Raw genomic sequence first — 17,877 nt, 5'->3', positions numbered from 1 at the left:
AACCGGTCAAAGCAAAACCCCAGGTGATGTGGGTATTGGGGAGGGTAGGCGGTAAGATGTATAGAAGCAAAGTGAGAGGCCCTCTCTTACAGGAGGTATTTCTGCTATAATACGTATATTTTTAGGGAGGTAGGCTAATTTGAACCTATCTATAGCAACTGGCAAGTCATATATATTAGAGTCTTAGATCTTAAATGATCACTTGAACAGACACCTGCCTTGAACCAATATGTAACATGATTCCAAATTGCCTACAACGGACTGGGCCTTGGTACTGCAGCGTTTAACCAAATACTGTGACACAGGCAAAAAGTTAACTTGATGGCAGAAAAACATCCTGTCCTCTTCCTGATGGGTGCATGACATACAGTTTGTCCAATGGATAATGAACAGAAATACCCCCATGAGGCTTCCCATCCTTACCCTTATAGGGTACACGACAGCTTCTTTGACTAACTGCTTGGCTGCATCGAGTCCAATAATGTCATTCCACTTTATGTTTGGACTATGGAGATAAATGTCCTGCAATGCACATTTGATCATTTTGTTAAAACTAGTGTTTTCCTCCACAGCTGTAATAAACACAGGAGCAGCAGAATACTTGACTTACAATAGGATGGAAAGGTGATAAAAACTTTTCATGTTAGATATACGTATATATACATATTGTAATTATGGGCTAGCTCACTAAATGGATGCCATGAACATATTCAGTGATTTTTCCCTGAAGAAGATATTGGTGATACAATATGGTACTTTTAAGAGGGAAAAAAAAATCTCCTAACGATGGACTATACCTGTCTTCAGTTAATAGCAAACCGTGCTGATTTACGGCTGTAATCAAAGAGGCTACAGAATATGCCTTCAAATTACATTGGCTTTTACTGCAAAACATAGTTCCTAGACAGTGCCTGGCTCCCCTTGCTCCTTGATCTCTCAAACGCTTTCTTAATTTGTGGCCTAAGAGAGATCATGCTCCTCTGAAACCAATTTCTCTTTTTCCCTAGTGATCACCCCTACTTTCCATCAGGAGCAATTGCTCCTACAAAATTCAAGGAAGCCAACAACCAGGCAAAAGTGCGGTTTGCCCTCTCCTTGTGGAGCCCTGTAGCAACCATCTGGGGCAATCAATTAAGGCCGGTTTTACTGATAATTCATTTAAAGTTTCCAAACGTCAATTTCACACGCCACCTCGGAACAGTCACTCAGGGCCTTTCTCAGTAGGAGCTCTTTCAGGCAAACTGAGTAACTAGTGTGTTACATCAAAAAAAAGAAAAAGCTCCCTCTTTCAAGTCATTCTGAGTGACTACAGAACAATCTGGAAACTAGTTTTATGTGTATTTAATTTTTAAATAAACAATGCACGCACATGGTTCAAAAACACACGTTTTCAATGCTGGTGACATGTTTTGCCCCCACCCCTGTTGCCTGTCTCCCCATATCCTTCTGCCACGGGTGACAACTTTTATTAGAGAAACTATTCATTCAAGTGATTTTAGGCGTAATCCATTCCTGGACGGGATGGCAGAGAAAGCACATCTATCTTCCAAAATCTTGGGAGAACCCTCCCTGTCTTTAGACAGTGTATCTGCCTGCTAGCCCACCAGCCACTCACATTCTTACTACCACACTTTCTTAGAAGAAGCTTGGCACACAGTGGGGATTGATCTACCGTGGAATTCAAAGCAGCCATAGATAAAAGCAGTATTCCTTGTCCTCTTCTAGAGCTGACAGTGAGTTCCACATAGCAGTATTTAATTTCCCAATGGGAAGTTCCTCCTCATAGCCGCAAAACTTATCAGTCAGAACTCAACAGGGCTGCCTCATGAGGTGGTGAGCTCCCCAACACTGTAAGCATTCAAGCAGGGACTGAACGACTACTTCCCGGGGCACTGTAGGAAAGATGCCAGGTGGAATCATTTCAGGCCACGTCTCCTCTACACGTCCGTTATCATTAGTTATGGTATCCTTTTGCAGAAACAGTAACAAGAAGGATATTTTTCTCTGCTCTCTTGTGCATCCGAATTACCACAGCCTGGCTCAATCCTCATCCTCTCTCACTGGCAATAACTTGAGAGCTGGTCTCCTTATCTCTATTGCTTTGATCTCCATCCACCACACTGTCATCAGGACATCTGAGTAGCCCATTCTCCCGATGGACACCTTTCAAAGATTCCGCATGTCCTCCAGACAACTTCCAATTCCGGGCTAGTGCTCACCATGCCCCTAGCTCAGGAACTCTGGCCTCTCTCTGCAACCCCATTCCCCACCACTCCTTGGGGCTCATTCAGCTCAAAGCAGTACGATTTCACGGTGTGTTTGGTCCAGAACCCTCCACCCTCCCTCTTCTACTTTTTCACGTGCCTATTTCTTATGTATCTTCTTCCCTAGTGCTTTCCCCACCCTTTGGCACAAAATACCCCTCCTTTGGGTTCTCCAAGTGCACCTTACCCATGGGATGAGAGACTCTTCCAGGCAAGGACTGTGTCCGATTTGTTCATCTTTGTGTTTCCAGCCCCCACCGCATGCTTGACACCTAATAGGTGCGGTAACAGCTGCGGAACTGAACAGCCAGAGCTGGGGAACCCTTAATTACTGCAGAATAGCTGTGCATTTTTTGGAACATATTAAACATCTCTCCGAGTCTGCCTAGGTTGCAGTCTTTCATTAGATATGAGATCGCTGGATATCAGATAAATAGCCTATAACTCAGGAATCTATTCTTTCCCAAGGAACTTGCCCAAAGTCACACAGCTAGAAAAAGAAGGATGTAGAAATCAAATCCAGGTCAACTGATTCCAGAGCCGGTATCGTTAACCATGAGACTCCACTGCCTTTAAATTCTGAAGGGCAAGCTTGAAATTCAGTAGTCTGGATGATAAGCTCTTTCCTGCTAATCTTGTTTTTCATGGAAATTTCCAATTATGAAATCATCAGACTCCCAATATCTCTGTTTCTAGACTTTGACTGTTTAAACAAGACACAGACATGCTCTTTCCTTCTCTAAGAGGCTTTCTCTCCTTAACTGTTGGCTCTGCTCTAAAACCTTTCACCTGTCCCTTGCCTTCCAAGTCTGTTTCCCTTTTGGTTTTCTTGGCCTCTGTAGTGAGATGGTGGGCTCTTTGTATTGTAATTTTATGATTCTATAATTTATTTATCATGCATTATTGTGCCTCTAAACAATATGAGTGCCTTTGCAAGTGGGGGCACTTTATAAATAAATGATCATATTTATTGTTATTAATAAAAGAAGCAGCCCACAATGCTCCAGGAGCCCCGATCCGCCTCCGTAAATTTGTGAATTGAATATCAGATCTTACCCGGCTCACCACGGCTGCCAATTCTCGCATCTCACTATTCATGCCAATAAATGCACTCAGAGGTTTCAACAATCGTTCCTGATGATGGGAACAGAAAGTTTTACGTTACAATATTGTTCATAACTTAGAAAGCAAAACAGGATGCAGATCTCAGTGACATAAATGGTGGCAGATAGCTGTGACCTTTGAGTTGATCTCAAAATTCTCTGGACTCAAAATTATATTTCTAAAGTTCGTCCTGATGTTGGTAGTTTGCAAGACGAATGTCACATCTTAGCCACTTACTGAGGGGTCTGGGTTACAGTCAAGGCTGTTCAAGCCAACTTCGCTGGTTGCTCCTTTGATGGCATCTGTGAGCAGCCCTCGGAAGTCAATGATTTGGCCCTGAAAGGGAGTAATGGTTATTTACACCATTAAAACATAAGAGAAGACAATCCTCAATAGCTCAGCTTCTGTAAATCAGGACACATTTATGTACTTTGGTATGTAGGACACACAAAGTGAAGCTTTGAAAAGAACCTGCACTGGGCCTCCTGGGTGGCTCAGTCACTTGAGTCCTGCTCAGGTCATGATCCTGGGGTCGTGGGACTGAGCCCTATGTCGGGCTCTGCACTAACCATGGAACCTGCTTAAGATTCTCTCTCTTTCTCTCTCTCTGCCCCTCTCTCTCCCTGCTTCCGCCCCCTCCCCTGCTCACATGTGCTCACTCTCTCTCTAAAATAAAAAATATTTTTTTAATAAAATAAAAAGAACCCGCACTAATAATGAACAAGATGATTTCCTCAAGTTGGGCACTCTAGAAGAAAAAATAAGTTGAAATAAATTCCTTAGAATGAAGTGGGTTTGAATAAAAGTTCACAAGCTTTTTTCAGTTCCTGACACCATGCCATATGCTTCCTTACAGGTCTGGCTCCCCTATATTGTCTCATCCTTTGCGACATTTCACGCACAGGAAGAAGTCATCATCAGGAGAGTGATGATAGTTCCCATTAACCACCATGTACATTCTCCACTCAGTAGAGTCCCAGCTAACAAGTGACTTAAGGCCAGGTTTAAACCCAGATATCTGCCTCCCGTACTCCTCCCAATGCCACCTCATCTCCCCCGCAGGCAGAAGGAGAAAGGAAGGATGCATGCAAGAAAAAAAGTAATTAGCAGTAGCCAGCACTTACCGAGTGTATATTATGTGCTGGACACTATGCTAACATTCTCCACTCGTTATGATATCTTTCTAATTAAAAACATTTTTTTAATGTTTATTCATTTTTGAGAGAGACAGAGACAGAGTGTGAGCAGGGGAGGGGCAGAGAAAGAGGGAGACACAGAATCCGAATCAGGCTTCAGGCTCCAGGCTCCAAGCTGTCAGCACAGACCCCGACGTGGGGCTGGAACTCATAAGCCGCAAGATCATGACCTCAGCTGAAGTTGGCACTTAACCTACTGAGCCACCCAGGCGCCCCTTTTTAAAATATTTTTAATGTTTATTTATTTTTGAGAGAGAGGGAGAGAGAGAGAGACAGAGAACCCATATACTTGAGGACCTTAAAAGGAGCCAGTTCAAGCCAATGAGCACTCCCTTAATTTCCAGGGAGATGCTTCCAGCCTCCCCTCCAAACACACACACAGTCAGAGTTTAGTTCGCCCCAGAAGAGCCAGCCAGGGGTAAGTCTGAAGTCCTGTAGTTTGAGAACTTGCTTGAAGAAAGATGACTCTTAAAAAGACACCCAACCCCAGAAGTTACAATCAAGAGAAACCTGCTGGGTGTTGATACTGCTTCACCTTTCCAAAGGACAGGTTTTAACCTACCTTTTGCCTACAGCCACCCAATCTGGGTCTTCTCTGTTTGAGAAACGGTTATTTCTGAATCAAGAAATGAGGTTCATTATGAAAGGGGTAGAAATATTTAGTATGGATAAGACCCACCCTAATTCAACTGAGGTTTCATGGTTCACATGGAATGACATGTAAGCCTAGAGCCACATCTCCATGGAGAAAAAGTGCCATCGCTCATCAGTTACCACCAATGGGGGAAGAAAGAATGGGTAGGCCATCATAACCCCTTCAATAATACAGAACACCCATGCTGATCATTTCAGTCGTGGGATTTTTAAGCTGAAAGTGACGTTGGAAGCCATCTCTTCCAAACTCCTGAGTTTACAAATAGGGAGACTGAGCTTCTTCGAGGTGGGGCACATCCTTCAAGACCAGACCGGAACACCAGGGCTGTAATCCTCATCCAGTGCTCCTCTCAGTTCACCGCACAGCCAGCCTTTGACCGTCACCTATTAGCTTTCCTCTTTGACAAAAATAGCCTTTTTTACTTTCATTTTTACAAAGAAAAGGGATGCCCCCTTTTGGTTCTAGGTTCACGAATGCCACTTACTTTTTGTGGGCGGACGTTTTCTTCTCTGCTGCCTTTGGGGATTCCTGATATACTCAAGCCAAAGTCAGCGCCCTCCATGGGAGTGTTATTGACAGGCTCCTGGGGAAAGAGGAAGACAGCAAGAAGCCAGCTGGGGAAGCAAGTTCCACATGCTGGTGGAAAATGCCTATTCCGGCATCCAGAATCACACACTGGGTATCAGTTCAGTAAACGGGAACCTCTTGTGTCATTCGGCCACTTCTGTGCAGACCCAACAAGATGAATTCACTGTCTGCCTGTGCCATACGGGAAGAGCTGTCACCAGAAGCTACAGGCTTTGAGCAGCTTTTCCGGTGGAGGAAACCGTTGTGCCTCAACCCATCCCCGTTCACACTGGCTTGCCTGTTCTCCTATAACGAGGTATCTGAGGCCAGGGGTGGCCGAGTTTGGAGGTGGAGCTGAGTCAACAGTCAACTGCTTCCTGCGGATTCCCCTGCACCACCTTCGGCTCCCTTCCACCTGAGCCAGACTGCAATGGCCAGAAGTGTACAACCTCCTCGAGAGTGAGAGGTTCCGTCTGACAATTGAGTTTCACGAGGACTCCTTTCTCCCCTGCCAGGGATCTCTGACCCTCTTTCTTCCCATTCTTTTTCACTATTTCCATTAGTTCTCTTTCCTCTGAAACCTGGTATGTTTGTTCTGACCCAGGAGGTTGGAGGTATGAATCCCCTGAGTTAGAAGCCATTGATTTCCCCCGCCTGCTGGGCTCTGTCCTCTTGCTGACCACCCTGTCCCCAAGATTGTTTTGCGGGGAGGTCTGGAGTGAAGACCAACCATTTGTGTTTTGGAGAAACCCAGCCATTCCTGAGGCCGTCCTTGACTTAGTCTTAAGAGTCCAGGAATGTGCTTTGGGACAGGAAAGATGTGCCACCTATAATTACCTCAAATGGGATGATTGAGCTCTGTAGCAACCAGCTCCCTGCTCTGACTGGACCCAGGGCTTACCCCTCGAGGACTGTTTCCCAGTACTCCAACCAGGGGGAAGGCTGGCGGAAGGAAGGAGACTTTCCACTCGAATTAAGAAACATTAGGAAGGCTAGAGATTTGCTTGTGGTTTTAATTCAGTATACTGGAAGAAAATCTACAATGTAACAAAATCACACAAAAATGAATAAATGTGACTCTTTTCTCAGGGCTATTTCTCAGCCACCTGCAGTTTTACCAATACCAGCAAAGCCATCCAGACCTGTTTAGGATGCTCCTTATGGACGGATTTGGCATCCCCTGGCTTCCCCACCGTGGTTCTGGACCGCGGCCTCTGCTGACTGATCTTGGGAAGATTTTGACAACTGTCGCTCATCACCCTAGGGGAGGGAACAAAGACCCTGGAGGAAATTATTCAAACCATTTAATTTGAGGTAACTAAACAACCTGTGTAGCCGACTTAAAAAGAGTTCTACAAAGATGTGCAGATGTGGCACATTGGGCCCTTCCATTTGCACTGTCCTGACACCCTGGCCGTCCTGGCTCTGACTTGCTCCACTCTACCCCTTGGGTTCCTCCAAGAGCAAGCTAGAGGGTCCACCTCCTCCTGGAGGCCCCCAACCCCCTCTTCATTTTCCCTTCAAGCCACCTGGCTCCAGCTCTTCTGCAGATAGCTCTGTATTCCTAAGAACACATGACTTTTGCAAGCATTTTCCAACGTTTCTTCCCACCGTCCTTAAAGAACAGTATGCAGCCCAGGGGTCACGTTGTGGGGAGGAAGGAGGAAGCCTAGGGATTTGCCTGTAGTTTTGATCCAGTGTGCTGGGTGTACTTAAAATAGTTCTCATCAGGCTGCATAAAGCCAACATGGAAAGGTGCTCACTTCGGCAGCCCGTATACTGAAACATCGAAGGGGCTTGTGCAAGGGAAGCAACCCTTACCTCATCTCTGTTGTCACAGATCTTCATATTTGCCAAACAGATTTTCACCAAATATTGTTCACTTAAGGCAAAACATATTGATGGGTCTGGACGCCAGACAGTGGCTACCTCTCTTGGAGATGGGATGCATTGATTGGGAAGAGAGACTGCTGGGGGGCTGGGGTGGTGGCGCTTATGAGAGTAGATGGACATTTGACTGTATATGTGTCATATGCATCAATATAAAGGTAAAATAAAGTTGTTCGCTAGGTCCTTGGAACGAGAAATTCAGTTTTGGAAAATTAGTAGATAGGAGATGACATCAGAGAGAGGCAGGACTGCTCAGGGGGCAGACCGTGAAGTCCCACATCTGAACTTGTTTGGGTTTTCTCCATTCCTTTGTCCTTACGTGTAAGATGTGTTTGCAGGAGTTTTGCTGGAAGTATTTCTCCCCTGTCCTAAGGGGTCTCAGAGAGCACCTATTTCTCCATTTCTTTTTGGGAAAGGAGGAGTTGTATCTAATATAAACACCTAGCCAGCAAAAGACCACCCATGCCAATAATAACGCCAGCGTCCACACACGATGACCCCGGTGTTGGCCCACTGGGGTGGGTATCATAAGAGGTGGACAGCTGACAGTTTCTCGGAACATTGTTTTTCATCTGTAAACTAGGAATACAAACGTCTGTCCCTCAGGCCTTTGGCTGGCACAAAAATGAAGTGTCTATGAAATGAATACCAAACATATTACAAGTGCAAACCCTTATGAATAGCACTGATTTAAATGCAATGAGGTCATATATATACATATGTAGTGAAGCTTGCCTAACGTCATTGCAGGGCAGACAGGGAACAGGGAATCTGTTTTCCTGCTTTTATTTCCCTTTGGAGGCAAGTGGTTCACAGATCTGCTTCAACACGATCAGAGACAAGTTCCTAATGTGCAAAGCAATATGATTCATTCCCAGTCAGCTCTAATGATTGTAAAATTCATCCTAATATGGGACCAAATCCATCCCGCTATAATTTTAGGTGCCCCTCCTGAGTATGCCCTGTGGAATTCTACAAAGAAGGCTCAGTCCCTCTTTAGAGGGTGAAGACTGGTGCCGTCTTGTTCTAGGGGCACCACCTCCCCATGGGTTCCAGTCTTCAAGCTAACCCTCTCCAGTTGCCCCAATCATTCCTAAGGTTACCTGGCTCCCAGATTCATCCTCATCCTGGTCACCTTTCCTTTGTCCACAGTCTTCTGACCACAACAGAGTCACCTCCTATTTTGGGGACACTGTATTTCTATCTGTGAGGCCCGAGACCACATTAGCAGTCACATCACACTGTTGTGATCACCCTCACACCTTATCTGTTGTGAACTCAGATTTCTAGGTCCCTGATTTTGTAATGAGGGAGCTATTTGTCATTAGTCTTTGGTTGGAGCTTACACCTCATTTCATTAAATTTCATCGTGTTATTTTGGGCCCATCTTCCAAATTGTCCAGATTTTTTGGCATCCTAATTCTGTTATCCATCACATTAAATAAACTTTCCTCCACTGAGTTATCTGCAAATCTGTAAACTGGGAGCTTGCTCTCTGGTGTGAAATGCAAGCATTAGGAAAAGGCACTTTCATTTGTTAATAGCCAGTCTCATGACACAACCTTTCATTTCAATAGCTGTCTTCAATTACAAAATTGTAAACAAACAGCATTCATTACTTTCCTAATTATCCTTCCTGACTCCAGCCATTTGCTGTCTGACCTTTACGCCTGCCACGTACAAACGTTTACTCAGAGACGAGCTGAGGACACCCAAGCTGTCAAGCTGCCTCCCTGAAGAGAAGCAGAGTGCTCGAAGGACATTCACTTCTGGAATGTTCTCCTAGGTAAGGAATGCTGGGGAAGTTCCAGGCATGAATACGTGGCTGAAACATAATCAGAACCCAAATGCATGCCAAAGCTGGCTTCTTTAAATGCTCCTCGCTTTTTTGGTTCAAAAGTAGTTATCATTTGTTGTCAGAGTCTGACTAGCTTTATGGAAACTGTAAATAAATGGATAATGCTTTGGTCAAAACGATAAAATTGTTCCTAAAGAATAGTACAAAACAAAGTTAGCCTCAGGCAGAGCATTATTGAGAGTATTATCATGAGGCATGCATGGGTGCTTGCTACGGGTGGGGACCTCACTGCGTGTCAGAAACTTGCTCCAAGCTTGTGAGGAGCAGAGCCAGGAATTGAACCCGGGTCTTGCAATCTCTGAGGTCCGTACTCTTCATAGCACATAGCCTTGAAAGAGCACTAGTGAATGCAGTTATCTGTGGTAAAACCAGGAGAACCCATAGATGTTGGCTCGTGTCTGGGACATCTGTAACGTGTGGGGAACCCATTGCTGGGCCCACTAAGGTCACATGATCACAATCTGCAATTGCTGGTAGACAGATAGGGAACCGAGCTGGAGAATCTTCTGGAAAGGGATCCCACAAACTCTTAGAGTGGGTTGGTCAAGAAGAATTACCATTCACTTTACCTTCTGGTCTTCCCTCCACTTCTTTGTGGTAAATTATTTTCCGCTGTAGCAAAACAAATATTGGAGGAAAAGGAATGAATTTAATTCTTAAGAGAAAGTGATTTTTCAGATATGTTTGCCCTTTTACATTGTTCTCAAAATTTGTGCTATAACCTTGTGGGGTCCCGGAGCTCTAAGCTATTCTCATATAGAAAGAAGTGAAACTACCAGCAGAAGGAAAGAAACCCATGTTTCCCAAGCATTTCTGCATGGAGAAAGACCCCAGAGCCCTTAGATATTAATTGAGTTGGAGACCATGAACCTGGTGGCAACTTCAGTGTGGGCCAACTTTACGGTTACCATTACATTAAGTTTTCATGAACCTGACACCATTTTGCTGTGGTCCGTGGGACACCAGGATGATTGCATGAACACTTACCAGTTGTACTATGCCAGTTTACCTTAAAATAAAGACATTGTGTCTAATATCCCAGGAGAATATGGTTCCAGACTAAATCAGAACCAGCAATCTAGAAATTAGATCATGTCAATAATAGTCCTGGTGGCCCAGGAGTCAGTGCTTCTCTGCCCAAACCCAGACCCAGCAACCAGCCAAGGACAGGGAGCTCTGAACTCTGCCCTGGAAAGGAGCTCAGATAAATATCCCTTCCAGCTCAGAGATGCGCCCCTGGCTATTTTTAATTGACATTCCTCTTGGTTTCCTGGTCCCCACATGAAATGTTAAAGTCTGTGGCTTAACAAGTGCCTTGTAAACAGGACAATGATCTCCCTTGGTTTATAATTACTTCCCCCACTTACAGACTTCCAAGTCAATGTTACTACAAAACATAGGGCCCTCGCTTTAGATCTTTCCTCCAGCCAGCCTCCTTGACTGCTAACCTATACTGGGTCTTTGCATTCTATTGATCATTATCTGGATTGATGGCTTTCAAAAGCATTTCATTATCTATACATGAGCTATTAGCTTCACCAATACTCATTTTCATGTTATTTTCAAGATAGATAATAGGTCTTCCTAACAACAACAACAAAAAGTCTTCTGTCTTTTATCCTCTTCCAACAGCTCTTTCCATTTTTAAAGAAATGAAAGTAACGTTGGTCTTCTAAAAAGCACCTGTGATGCACTGGGGTTTTGCTTTCATTGTCCTAAAACACACATACCTCAAACAAATGCCACCGTGACTAAAGGGACATCACTGCCTGACCGATCATGTTTCTATTTCTGTACAGGATCTGATGCAGGCTATACAATCTTTCTGGTCTATTCTTTCAGTGTGGGGAGGGGGGGGGGAGTAGCATCTATCTGAGAATAAAATGAGGAAGAAACACTAATCTTAAAGATGAGAAAAAACCTTATTTCTAGAAAATAGCCATGTACCTGTGTCTGATGCCTTTTTGACAATTTTGGGGTATTTCTGAAATTTTACAAAATAATAGCTCTCGTATTCCATCAAAATAGTTTCAAGGTCGATGTTGTCACAGACTTCAAAGCGTCGTAACCCCAGTTTAGTTTCTTGCTCCAAAGCATTGGCTGCATCGATATATCTGGCCATTTCACAGAAGAAAAAACAACAACAGAAATTAACTCTGGGTAAAAAGAATAAAGGCAAACAGGCATTACAAGTCCACAGAGACTCAATACAAATATTAAGCTTATATTAAGCAGTACATTCAATGACAATTACAATATACGAGGTTTGCCTATAGAAGGAGCCCACATATGTTAAGTATATCCAAGTACTGTTTTTCAAAGCAGTTGCCTCTGGAAGCTACATACTTATTCTAATGATGCAATCGTTGTTCAAAACATTTTTGGAAGTGCTTAGAAGTCAAATAAGTAAATCGACTAAGAAAATGTCCTGTGTTTTCTCATTTCTAGCCAAAATTGAGTATTTGCCCGACTTGATTACCTCTTTATTCACCAGCATTAATTTTAGATAACATCTGGCAATTGTTAAACCCAAATTTAAGCCCAAGAGGCAAGATGTGCCATGATTGTGGCAACTGAAAAGCATAGGTCATGAGTTCTGAAGGAAATTCCAGAAATATGTTGATCAATATCATCAAGGAGATTGAGTATAAGAAGAAGTCATTGCTGGGTCATGTTATTTCTGGTCATTTTTCTTCAGTCACACATCTACACTACCCGGTGACTGTGGGTGGAAGCATGATCTTCACCGGGGTTCTTCACTGTCACTTTGAACCTGTTGTGGTCTCAGCAATGCTCTGTCTCCCAATCCTCTGAAAGTGGAAAGACTTTCCACATTTTAATCTTAGTTCTCAACTTCTTATGAAACCAAAGACTCTCCTGGAAAATGGGCAAATATGCCCAAATCAGCATACAATTTCATCCAAGGACATTGGATTAAGAATTTCTGCCTCAGGATAGACTTCTTCCTGTTTGATTCAAATCTGGGAAGGTAGGAGAAAACTTTCTTTTATATTATGCTCTCTTCCCTTCACCAGATTCAGGTCAGTTGGAACACTGAACTTTCTTAAACAAGGTTGCCATGATTATTTCCAGTGACCTTGCTAAACTTTAAAGAAACTGCAAAACATCAATTGGCTGTAGTCAGTCAGCCTCTATACATTGATGGCTCATCAGGCTTCTATACTGTGTCTTAATCCCCATTTTACAGAGAGAAAAACTAACTCTTTCCTATGAATAATTTTTGTTTAGTATTAAGTAATACATGCTCATTTGAGAAAAAACTAGAAAATACAGGTAAGTCAAAAGAAAATTCCACTACCTTTGCCTATCTTTCCAAACATTTTTAATGACTAAATACATATATACTTACATACATACACTTGTAAAGCTCTATATATGTATATACACACCCATATATATGCATATATATATATATATATATATGTTATATATATTATTTGTGTGTGTGTGCGTGAGAAGATACACTATAGATTGCTTGTAGTCTTTACTCACATCACATTATATTGAACTCTTTCCAGGATCATGGGCTTTTGACTTACACAAAAATTATAAGAATAGATGATAGTAGGCCTCATAGATCCCGAACTAATTAATCGGGGAACAAAACTGCTTCTGCGTGTTGCTCCTACATTGTTGGAGCTTGAATGAAATCTGAATTTAATGAGGTTGGCTAGAGGAGCCACTAGAGGTTCGCAACCAACAGAGTGACAGGATGGGACGTCAGGAAGAGGAGTGAGCAGTAATGAGCATGACATAGTGGGAGAGATGGGGAGGCTGTTAACGGGTGCTCAGACCCAGAGAGCAGCGTGTGTAGTCCTCGAAGCAGCAGCTGTGATCCTCCACTGTCGGACCTCACCTGTTCTCCCACACACAGCCCAACTCTGGTCTTTCTCCACTTATGCCTCTTCTTTCTCCGTGAGCCTGCCTGCGATGTCCTTGTGCCTCATGTCTGTCTATCCATCTTCTCCACATCTTTCTAGACCAGCTCACCTTGCCATCTCTACAAAGCTTTTCTCTGGTTGTTTAATCCAATCCACTGTAACCTAGCCTCTTGATGAGGATAAATCCTTGGTCTTTTGTTAAAGACAGGTCTGCCTTTCCAACATTGATATGTCTTTTAAAAATACCTACAGTTTACTTTTCATCTTGACATACACTCCTAAGTGCCTTTACCAGCAGGTCTCAGGAAAATGGTCAATTTTACTAGAATTTTCATTGATTTGAGATGCAAGGGGCCATCTCGTGGCAGAAAGGGGAAGTGCATGCTTTGTAAATACACAGTCGAAGGGATAAACTATGCTGACTTTTCTTTGTCTTTTGTTTTCGTGGTTCTCCTTTCTGAGATAGTTTCTTGGCACAGTTACCACTTAGGGCTGGATAATTCTGTTGTGGGATGCTGTCCTGTGCATTGAAGGATGTTTAGCAGCATCCCAGACATTGCCAAATGCTCCCCAAGAGGCAAAATCACCCCAGTTGAGAACTGCTGCTCTAACTTGAAAGTTCAAGCCCTAAGCCTGAAACCTGAATATTTTCTTCCTAGATGAAACCTGGAAAGAAAGGAAACTGGAAAGTAAATAGTGGATGAGCTCTCTTCCTCATAAAACCCAGCACATCTGCAGCCTTCATTGTAAAGGCTTGCACGTTTCCAGATCAGGTAGGTGGCCAAACTCAGATGCTTCCAAATTTCCTCCCCTGCCAGTTATTGAATGGCATTGTCCAGAAAAGAAAGGGGGGCATAGGTCATCCAGTAAATGCAATACCTTTATTTTGAGGGAAGGAGAATTGAGGAATAAGAGTGTGATCTCTGTGTATGTAGCCTGCTGTAGGGCCCTGGGAATCTGATTTGATAGGCCTGAAACCTGAATGGGAAAGGGAACGTATCTCATGACTGGGTAGCTTTGTTAGAGTTTTCAAAATGCATAATGGAACTATATGTGTCAATGAGGCCATAAAATTATGAATCTAGGTTGCTGATGGTGGGGACAGGGACAGGCAGAGCACAGGGGATATTTAGGGGTGAAGCTATTCAATGTAATACTACAATGCTGGATGCATGACATTATGAATTTGTCAAAACTCATGGAACCATTCAACACAAGAGTAAACCCTGATGTGAACTATGGACATTAGCTAACAATAATATATCAAGATTGGGGGCACCTGGGCTGCTCAGTCTGTTGAGCATGAGACTCTTGGTTTCAACTCAGGTTACGATCCCAGGGTCATAGGGTCAAGCCCCGCGTTGGGCTCCACAATGAGTGTGGAGCCTGCTTAAGATTCTCTCTCTCTGTCTCTGTCTCTCTGTCTCTCTGTCTCTCTCTCTCTCTCTGCTCCTCTCCCTTGCTCACACTCTCTCTCTAAAATAATATGTATATATACACACATATACATATAGGTACATCTACATACACACATGCACACACACACAGATCTTTATATATCAAGATTAGTTCACCAATTATACCACACGTACCACACCAATGTAAGATGTCAGTAACAGGGTAGACTGGCTAGGGTAGGGGGATTCGCAATATATGGGAACTCTGAATACTTTCAGCTCAGTTTTTCTATAAATATAAAACTGCTATAAAAAATAAATTCTATTAGCTATTTTTATAAGTGTATATCTAGAAAAGTGGAGGTCAGACAAAGAGAGGAATCACGTCTGTAAATCTTTGAAACAGAACATACCCTTCTTGTGTTAAATAATGCAGAATCAAAATAAGAAGATTTTTTCGTCGTGCTTCTGTTCTCCTCTCACACTGTGAACAAACAGGAGAATTTAGATGGGACAACAATGAGATCTAACACTCTTTATAGCAATAAACCCTCGAAGGTAAATGTAACCTGTCAAAACCAAGAAGCATGACTTAAAGGCTAGAAGGCAGTTCAATGTCTCTAAGGATATGTAAAGTTATTTTCCATTGTCGTTTTCTTCTTAGAGCTGCCTTCTCAATTGTACACTGAAGGTACAGTGATTTAAATTAGAATTGCACTTTACTAGTCAACTTCTTCCTGCCAAGCTAATTGGCATTTTATTGCTTATAAGTGCAAAGAAATGAGTATACACGCTCCTGTTTGGGCCAGGTTAAGGAAGGTGATGGTAAAGAGAAACTTGTGAGCTAGAAATCAGCTCTGACAGCACAGCATCTTTGGTTCACCCGGAGACGCGCCCAGTCCCAGCACAAAGTGGCCTTGAGTTCCAACAAGCCACTCAGCGGGTGACTACACAGCCAAACATTTAGCATACCCACTGAGAGCAGCAGAGGCCAGAAGACGGAAATTCCTGCGTAATAATGTCCTTATTCAAACTCGATGCATGTGTACGTTTATTCAGCATTCGTGTGCTGTGTTTAGGTATCAGGTATCTCAAATTCCCCTGAAATGTATTCATAAGACACCTACTTTCAGTAATACCTCCCTTATTTGTGACTAACTTACCTGACATCTTTTTCTAAGGAGCATACAGGTAAGAACTGGATAAAAGCAAAAAAGGCCCCTCGGTGGCCCAAATAAACACGCTCATGACATGTATAAAGACTTTCAGACATTCATCCGAAGCTTTCTAAAAATTAATGTAATACAATTAAAACATGTGTGCAGTTATTTAAATCAAACAGTATTGGGGCACCTGGGTGGCTTGGTTGGCTGAGCATCCAAGCCGACTTCGGCTCAGGTCATGATCTTGTGGTCTGTGAGTTCGAGCCCCGCATAGGGCTCTGTGCTGACAGCTCAGAGCCTGGAGCCTGCTTGGATTCTGTGTCTCCCTCTCTCTCTGCCCCTCCCCTGCTCACACTCTGTCTCTGTCTCTCTCTCAAAAATAAACATTAAAAAAAGAATCAAACAGTATTATAAATTTTTTTTTCTTACATCTCTTTTTTATGATGAAATATACATAACGTGAAATTTACCATTTAAGCCATTTATAAGTACAGTTTAGTGGCATTGAGTACATTCATATTGTTGTTAAGCCATCGCTGCCATCCATCTCTAGAACTTTCTTCTCTCTCCCAACTGAAACTCTGTATTCGTTAAACAATAACGCCCTAACCTCCTCCCCCTAAGCCCTGGCGCCCACCATTCTACCAATCTACTTTCTGTCTCTAAGAATTTGCCTTTACTACGTACCTCATGTAAGTGGACTCACTTCAACAGTATTTGTCCTTTCGTGTCTGGCTTATTTCATTTAGCATAATGTTGTCAGGGTTCATCCATGTTGTAATATGTGTCCAAATTTTCTTCCTTTTTAAGGCTGAATAATATAGTACTATAAATTTTTATTTTTATAATTTTCTTAGGATTGTATTTTTTTAAGTAATCTCTACCTCCAACGTGGGGCCCAACCTTGTAACCCCGAGACCAAGAGTCTCATGCTCCACTGACTGAGCCAGCCAGGCACCCCCATAAATTTTTAACAAAAAACAATAGACTGTGCCCCCACTCCACTACCTCACTCCCCACTTCCCCGCTACAGGCAACAACCTTAATTAGCTTAGCCGTTTCTTCTGACACTCACCTCCATGTTTCTAAATACATCACTGTTTTGCGATGCGTGAACACTAGGCATTAACTGTTCACATCCTGTTAAGGTATGAGAACTACGTTGCCATCCAACTTCTCACCCTCCTCTCCCCGCTACACTTACATCAATATTCAGTGCTTACATTATTATGACCGTGTAAATAATGTTCACTGCTGAGTCAGAAAGCACTTACCCATTTCTGTACATTATTTTTTCTTAGAATGAATAATTGCCTCATTTTTTTAGCTTGGCTGTCTACATATTACTAATTTTCAAACAGCAACACACCTCTAAAGTCCCCTCCTATCACTTTGTTCACCATCAAATACATCAGATAATGTGTCACATACACTTTCCCCACTCTTCCAAGGAATACATTTTCCTTCAGTGCAAAAGAAATGGTCTCAGAATGCACGACAGGGAAGAAGGCTTAGGATTGCCCTATGGAGCTTCCGTTGCTTTAGCGTGTGTGTATATGGGTTGGGACCCAACCTAAAATGTCTTACAGTTGGGGCACAGTAACAGATTGAAAGTCACTACACAAAATGACATTTTCCTGATCTTAAGACATTCAACATTGGCCATTTTTGCTCATTTTTCTGAAGATGTTGACATAACACTCTTGATAAAGACTGAAGCTTTTCTAATTTACCATATTTAGTAACTTTGACTCTGATAGTCAAAATCTATCCCCCTCCCCCACTCCATTTTTGTTTGTTTGTTTTTGTTTTTTTGTTGCTTTTTTTGTAATTTGATTTGACTTGCTTGTAGTGCCATCTAGTGTATTAGGAGGGGAACAC

The 17,877-nt window shown here is 42.8% G+C and overlaps 1 protein-coding gene across 3 annotated transcripts in view; it reads right to left on the bottom strand.

Moving 5' to 3' along the window:
* Window positions 1–17,877, bottom strand: part of KATNAL2 (katanin catalytic subunit A1 like 2) — an 87,620-nt gene that overhangs the window by 26,194 nt on the left and 43,549 nt on the right. For 2 of the 3 annotated variants that reach the window (XM_042962866.1, XM_007080550.3), the window contains exons 2-9: window positions 15,247–15,317; window positions 11,482–11,648; window positions 10,104–10,146; window positions 6,929–7,046; window positions 5,704–5,802; window positions 3,606–3,704; window positions 3,321–3,398; window positions 424–522 (exon numbers count right to left, since the gene is read on the bottom strand). In XM_042962866.1, the coding sequence (XP_042818800.1) occupies window positions 424–522; window positions 3,321–3,398; window positions 3,606–3,704; window positions 5,704–5,802; window positions 6,929–7,046; window positions 10,104–10,146; window positions 11,482–11,554 (609 nt within the window). In that variant the 5' untranslated portion in view covers window positions 11,555–11,648; window positions 15,247–15,317. The remainder of the gene's footprint in view (window positions 1–423; window positions 523–3,320; window positions 3,399–3,605; window positions 3,705–5,703; window positions 5,803–6,928; window positions 7,047–10,103; window positions 10,147–11,481; window positions 11,649–15,246; window positions 15,318–17,877) is intronic. The other variant, XM_042962865.1, reaches the window with a different exon arrangement.

This window comes from Panthera tigris, chromosome D3 (assembly GCF_018350195.1).
Source record: "Panthera tigris isolate Pti1 chromosome D3, P.tigris_Pti1_mat1.1, whole genome shotgun sequence".
Lineage (NCBI taxonomy): Eukaryota > Metazoa > Chordata > Mammalia > Carnivora > Felidae > Panthera > Panthera tigris.
Note: the sequence above shows the minus strand (reverse complement) of the source record. Positions and strands in the feature narration are given on the sequence as shown.